This window comes from Chelonoidis abingdonii, chromosome 2 (genome assembly GCF_003597395.2).
Source record: "Chelonoidis abingdonii isolate Lonesome George chromosome 2, CheloAbing_2.0, whole genome shotgun sequence".
Classification (NCBI taxonomy): Eukaryota; Metazoa; Chordata; order Testudines; family Testudinidae; genus Chelonoidis; species Chelonoidis abingdonii.
This window is the reverse complement of record NC_133770.1, coordinates 13681030-13688506: the sequence shown is the minus strand read 5'-3', so window position 1 is coordinate 13688506 and position 7477 is coordinate 13681030. Positions and strand designations below refer to the sequence as shown.

The 7477-nt window shown below is 42.5% G+C and overlaps 1 protein-coding gene across 2 annotated transcripts in view; it reads left to right on the top strand.

The window, feature by feature from the left end:
- The window catches only part of ACAA1 (acetyl-CoA acyltransferase 1), a 33219-nt gene that overhangs the window by 22102 nt on the left and 3640 nt on the right, over window positions 1-7477 (top strand). For both annotated transcript variants that reach the window (XM_032785734.2, XM_032785733.2), the window contains 4 exons: window positions 555-635; window positions 3977-4167; window positions 4324-4503; window positions 5408-5463. In XM_032785734.2, the coding sequence (XP_032641625.1) occupies window positions 555-635; window positions 3977-4167; window positions 4324-4503; window positions 5408-5463 (508 nt within the window). The remainder of the gene's footprint in view (window positions 1-554; window positions 636-3976; window positions 4168-4323; window positions 4504-5407; window positions 5464-7477) is intronic.

Sequence of the window (7477 nt, the reverse complement as noted above, 5' to 3'; positions counted from 1 at the left end):
TTGACCTTTAGATCCGCTACTGAAGTTTGTGCACTTCAGCATTACCTGTGGTTATGGCTGAAGATTAATTGTATAAGGATTGGTAGTTATCCAGACCTTTTGAAAGCAGTCTCCATTGTCTTAGAGTAAAGATCAATGGCTTAATTAGCAGGAGTAGGAGAACATTTTGAGGGGCTCAGAACTGCAATTTCTACATTTTTAGTGTTTCTAGAAATTTTGCTGCATTTCACAAACGCTTATGTTTCTATTGCTTTCCATTGTGGAGATGCAGCCAGAATCACATTAAGAGCTATCTCTGCACTCTCCTTCCCCCAAGGGCTGTTTGTGGGGCCTTTGCATCTCTCCCAGCCCCTCTTCATTTGGAGAACAAGTGAAAGGATTTGCAATGTGACGTAATTCTGTCATCTGGTACTGCAGAACACTAAGCCCAGGGAGGGCTCAGTCAACTTGAGAGTAGAGCTTGTACTCTTCCCTCTCTGCTTGTCTTTGATGGCAAATGGAATTTTAATAAACTTCTGTCTTGGTTGATTAATACCAGTGGTATTTTTTCCCAGAATGACCTCAGAAAATGTGGCAGAAAGGTTCGGCATTTCCCGAAAGAAGCAAGATGACTTTGCCATGGCTTCTCAGCAAAAGTAAATACATGGGTTTTATTTGTGTGCCAAGGAAATAAAAATTACATGGATAATCTAAAATGCTTGATTTCTATAGAGAAAACTTTCCTGTTTCCCTTTAACAGTTTTTGTGTTATCCTGTGGTAAAGGTTTAAAATGTAACATTTCAAATAACTGCAACGTAGTGAGGCGTAAATAGGCGACAACTAAGAGAATGAGCATCCTGGTGGAGGTGGGGGTAGCTCTGACTCCTGAACTGTAATGGGAGTCACACGACTAAACCCCCTTCTTCCTAGCATATGTACAACATGCCTGAGTTGGCACGTGACAAGGATTCATCACCAAATTTGGTCTGCTGGTTGGATCATTAGCTTCCCTGGCTGAGGCCGGGTATTGATAGGGAGTGCAACGTGAATGCTGATCTGTGCCACCCACTAAAGTCCACTGTGTACATATCGCTAGAAAACTTAATCTAGAGTGTTTTGAGTATCTGTAGTTGAGATCAGGCTTCCTATATTTCCCACCACCCAGATGGGTCACAGCTTTCATGATTTCTGTGAAACCCAGAATACAATTGAATATGCTTATACTGGCTTTAGCTAGATAGCTTGAGATCCCCTTGGACTGAAGTCGAATGCTGTGGTAGAAGGAGGCTTTTCTGGAAGGGAAAGTGTGGGTGCAGACACTAAAAATCCCACTTCTAGAGAAGCTCTAAACTTGTGAGTGTAGCTGGCAGTCATTGCTGTGGGTGTTTTGCTTCATATGAGCCCAATACAAACTGTTCTGATAGATGATCCATTGCTAACTATGGATTATCTGCAACAATTGGCATCAAGGAGTCAAATTAAATTACAGTAATAGTCTAATCCAGTGGCTTTCAAACTTTTTTTTTCTGAGGACCCAATAGAAAAAAATTGATGCCCACGACCCAGCGGAGCTGGGGATGAGGGGTTTCGGGTGTGGAAGGGGCTCAGGGCTGGGGTGGAGGGTTTGGGTGCAGGGGTAAGGGCTGCAGGATGGGGCCAGGAATGAGGGGTTCAGGATGTGGGAGAGGGCTCTGGGCTGGGGCAGGGGTTGAGGTGTGGGAGGGTATCAGGGCTCTGGGCTGGGGATGCAGGCTCGGGTGGGGCCGGGGATGAGGAGTTTGGGTACAGGAGGGGCTCTGGGTTTTGGAGGGCCTGGGGCAGGGGGTTGCAGTGTGGGAGGGTGTCAGGGCTCTGGGCTGGGAGTGCAGGCTCTGGAGTGAGGCCAGGGATGAGGGGTTTGGGATGCAGGAAGGGGTTCCGGGTTTGGGGAGGCTCAGGGCTGTGACAGGAGACTGGAGCATGGAGTTGGGGCATGGACTTACCTCCGGTGGCTCCTGGTCAGTGGTCCAGCCGGGGTGCAGAGGCAGGCTTCCCACCTGTCCTGGCACCGTGGACTATGCTGTGCCCTGGAAGCAGCCAGTAGTAGGTTCGGCTCCTAGGCGGAGGTGTGCAAGCAGCTCTGAGTGGCTCTTGCTCGCAGGCACTGCCTTTCCCCCCAGCTCCCATTGACCAGAAACCAGCCAATGGGAGTGCAGAGCCAGTGCTTGGGGCAGTAGCAGCGCACAGTCTCGTGGCCCACCTGCCTAGAAGTCAGACCTGCTGCTGGTTGCTTCCAGGGCACAGCGCAGTGTTGGAACAGGTAGGCACTAGCCTGCCTTAGATGGGCAGCACCGCTGACAGGACTTTTAACATCCTGGTCCGCGGTGCTGGCCAGAGCCGCTGGGGTCCCTGGGTGCTGAACAAGGTGACCCAGTGCCTTGTGGGTCATGACCCGAACTTTGAAAAACACAGGTCTAATCCAGTTTTGCCTGGTCCAACGTAGGAAGCCACTGCAGAGGCTAACCTTTAGATTTTGGCCCTGCTCCTAGAAAATTTGGTGTGGTAACTTTTCTTATTGATATTGGACCAGTAACATAAAAAGGTATGTGTACACACTCATCCCCGCTAGCAGGAGAAGCGGGTGCTGCTCTGTCCTTGGTCTTGAGATATCTGCGACTGTACTGGCTCATCCTTCAGCATTTCACTCTTATCTTTCACTTTCTTGAATCATTACATTTGTTCAAGCATCAGTTCACTTTTTGAATGAAAGCATGAAATGGTGGGGTTGTATTTGTGCAACTCTTAAGATGGTACTCATCTCTGACCCATAGGAATAGGAGCATGTGCTGGTGGAGGTGCCATTTCTTAAATCAGATGTCCAGTAGGCGTCCTTAAACCCTTTGTACTTTTTGAAACAGAGTATTGCATCATAGTGTCAAAATCAAATTCCAGTTTGGTTAATTGCATTCAGCCCCTCCTAAACAGGACCAGTAATTTTAGTTGAATACAGTATTTTTATTTTCTGTCCCAGAGTTAATGTTTCTCTGTGCTGAAATAGCTACCACACTCCACTCCACCTGCATTTTGGTGCTAGGTGAAGCAGGGCTGCCCAGAGGATTCTGGGGGCCTGGGGTAAAGCAATTTCGAGGGCCCCTTCCATAAAAAAAAAATGTTGCAATATTATAGAATACTATAGTCTCGTGGGGGGGCCCTGCAGGGCCTGGGAGGCAAATTGCCCCACTTGCACTCCCCCCCCCCCCCCCCCTTCTCCCGGGCAGCCGTGAGGTGAAGTGATTCTGGTGTATGTAGTTTGATGAATTATGTAATATGCTGTGGAATACTTCTGGGATGAAATTAGATATTTAAATGTTAGAGCATTATGCCAATAGATTGCAACACCCCAGCATAAAGTTCAGCTTCTCTTTACTGGAAGGCAGATGGGATGGGAGAAACTTCATACATTCTGTGGTAACTAGCAGGAAAACTAACTGTTGTCATGTTGCTTAGCTTGCTGAGCCTGTACTTAAACTCTTAAAGAATGAACGAGTCCAACCGTATGTTTTTGTTTTGACATTTTTGAAATATTTTGATTTTAGATTTGATGTGACCTTTTGGTTCAGAATTTCCTTTAATTTTATTTAATAAAAGAATGTGTGTGTGAGAGAGAGAGAATTGCCAGAGAACCAAAAAATCCATTATTCACCCAGCTATAGTGATAGCAGGGGTAGAGCCTGGCTCTTCCTGCTCCAAAAACATGGTCTCCTACCACTTACGTTAAAGGAGAATTTTCATTATGTTATCAGCATAGGGCCCCATTGCACACAGTTGTGCAGTTTTATTTCCATTTGTTAAAGAACAACACTACACATACTCTACTATTTTTAAACAATGAATGATGCATCTGTAAACCAATTCCTTCATCATTTATGTTGTCATTAATTAGCTCTGGTGATTTTAGAAGCATTTGGTACAGTCCTACTCCAGATTTTTAACCATTCATGCATTCTATACTAATAGAGCTGCGAGAGCTCAGCAGATGGGATTGTTTAAAAATGAAATCATTCCAGTGAGGACTACTGTTAAGGATGACCAGGGCAATCAGAAAACTATCACTGTGCTTCAAGATGAAGGGATCAGACCTAGTACAACTCTGGAAGGCTTGGCAAAACTGAAGCCTGCCTTCAAGGAAAATGGCTCCACTACAGCTGGTAAGGACTCTCAACCTGTGAATCGTTATTTTTAAATCAGTGTTCCGTTGGCATGCAATGTTAGCCATTTTGTTATCCTCCAAGTCCCACCTGCATTACTGTTAACTTAACATTCCCAGGCAAAGGTGATATTGTCAGTGAAATATCTCCCAACAGGTAACTCCAGTCAGGTCAGCGATGGAGCTGCTGCAGTTCTACTGGCAAAACGCTCTAAAGCAGCACAGTTGGGGCTTCCAGTCCTAGGGGTGTTAAAATCTTATGCTGTGGTTGGAGTCCCACCCGACATCATGGGCATAGGGCCAGCCTATGCCATTCCAGTAGCTTTGGAGAAGGCTGGTAAGGTATCGTGTGTTTTGTTCTGTTATACTGTGAGAAGCAAAATGGGGTCCTGATCCATGAGTAGGGGTCCTAAGTGCTGCAGTATTACAAATCCTAATGTGATCTTGGTCATTTCAGCTCATGGAGTTATTTAGCAGCAGTGGGAATACTGATTCATTTCATTCATAATCTTAGAAGAAATCCTGCCTAGGATTACTGTAAGATTCGGTTCACACGCATTACAAAATATAAATAATCATTTTGTTTGTATGTGCTCAGAAACTTGCACTGAATCCTTTTACAGTTCCAGCAAACGTTAATAAGTGTAATGCATGATTTGTTCTCTGATGTGGTGCTTCTCATCTTAATGTGGGTGAGACATTCCAGTCTGAAATCACATGCCTGTAAATTAATCTCATTATTAATGAATACTCTTACTCAAATAGGCCAGTTAGAAATGGCAGCTGTTTATATTATGTAAATAACCATAGCATTTTACATGTTTTATCCATAGATTTTGAGCTGTTTCTATAATTCCTTTCATACTCCAGGAATCTCACAGAATGAGTTTGGATACGGCTATTGCAGAAACTAGGCAAATTTAACAGCCATTCTGTTACTCTCACATCCTCTCTGAAAATATCCTAAAATCTTTAACCTCTACAAGGGTTGGGTGGAAGGGAATTTTGTTTATATCTTACCCAAAAGTCTAGTAGTGATGCTTAAATCAGTATGCATAAATTTAAGTTTTATGGCCTTTGATGTCTAACTATGCTGCAATTACCATATGTCCGCTCATTCCTGTGAGGGGGCAGTGGAAATGTTTCATTGAAAGCCTTCTATTTAGGAATATTTTCTTTCAGACACTATTTTTTCAGTTATTAAATCTCCTTCTAATGTCTGGTCTCTCTCTAACACACAGGTTTGACTGTGAATGATATTGATATATATGAAATTAATGAAGCCTTTGCTAGTCAGGTGAGACTGCCCATCTTGTTTAATTTTGGATTTCTAGGCTGCTTGGTGGCTGAGCAGAATTTCATATTGGTTACAACTGTAAATGTGACAGATCTAGTAAGAGGGGTGTTTAATAAAAACCTAGATGGAATCTTCATTATAGTGTCTTCTGCTCTAGAAACCACACTGAAGTGTGTTTAAAATCTCCCTGATTGTATCTTATGGCTTATTTTATAAAGGTGAATTTATAAATATATGTCTAGCTCAGTTCCCCATGTGTCTTGGATTCACAATGTAGTTCCAGTGTCTTTCACAGAGGTGCATGTAGGTGCTGAAGACAGACCTACCATCTTCACTCTCAGTATGCAACATAAATCATGTAGGCTCAGTTATTCATTTTAAATACTTATTTGGAGTGGTAAATCTGAATGCCATGCTTTCCCTTAAATTATATATTTTGAGCTAAATTCATCTCTTGTGTAAATCCACTGAAGACAACAGACTTACACTATGGATGCGTCTAGCCAGTTGTGTTAAGTGAAACTTTGCAATTGTATACAAATGCAAGGTGCCTAATACTAAGATTGGTAAACTCGAGTGCTTGCTGTTAAATGAGGATATTGATATTACAGGCATCACAGAAATTTGGTGGAATGATGATAATTATTGGGACATGGTAAAATCAGGGTATAAAATATATAGCAATCACAGTATAGGTCATATTGGTGGGGGAATGGCAGTATATGTGAAAGAAAACGTAGTCAAATAGACTAAAAATCTTAAATGAATCAGAGTACCATAAAATCTGTATGAACAGAAATTCCATGCTTGAGTAATAAATGTATAGCAGTAGGAGTATATTACCAACCTGACTGGCATGGTGATGGTGATTGTGAAGAGCTCAGGGAGATTAGGGAGGCTTGAAAAACAGAAAATCTAATAATGATGGGGGATTTCAACTATCCCCATATTGACTGGGCACATGTCACCTCAGAATGGGTTGCAGAGATAAAATTTCTATATACGGTTAATGACCGCTTCTTGGAGCAGCCAGTCCTGGCATGCACAAGGGGAGAGGCAATTCTTGATTTAGTCCTGGTTTTGGAACAAATTGATAAATCAAACAGTAATAAATCACCAGACCCAGGTGGTATTCACCAAAGAGTTCTGAAGGAACTCAGATATGAAACTGCAGAACTACTAACTGTGCAATGTAACCCTATCATTTAAATCAGCCTCTGTATCAGATGATTGCAGGATAGCTAATGAAACTGTGTTTTGTTTTTGTTTTTTTTAAAAAGGCTTGAGAGGTGATCCTGGCAATTAGAGGCCAGTAAACCTAACTTCAATACCAGGCAAACTGGTTGACACTGTAGTAAAGGACAGAATTATTAGACATACAGATAAACACAATTTGTTGGAAGAGTCAACCTGGCTTTTGTAAAGGGAAATCATGCCTCACCAATCTATTCAAATTCTTTGAGGAGGTCAACAAATGTGAACAAGGATGATCTAATGGATATAGTATATTTGGACTTTCAGAAAGTCCCTCACCAAAGGTTCTTCAGCAAAGTATAGGCAGTCATGGGATAAGAGGGAAGGTCCTCTCATGGATCAGTAACTGGTTAAAAGATGGGAAACAAAGGGTCGGAATAAATGGTCAGTTTTCAGAATGAAGAGGGGTAAATAGCAGTGTCCCCCTGGGATCTATATTAGGACCAGTGCTGTTCACCATATTTATAAATGATCTGGAAAAAGGGGTGAACAGTGAGTTGGCAACATTTGCAGATACAAAACTACTCAAGATTGCAGTCGGATTTAGACTTAACTAAGAGTTACAAAGGGATCTAACAAAACTAGGTGACTGGGCAACAAAATGACAGATGAAATTCAATGTTAATAAATGCAAAGTAATGCACATTGGAAAATGTAATTCCAACTATATAAACAAAATGATAGGGTCTAAATTAGCTGTTACCAGTTACACAAGAGATCTTGGAGCAATCATGGATAGTTCTCTGAAAACATCCACTCA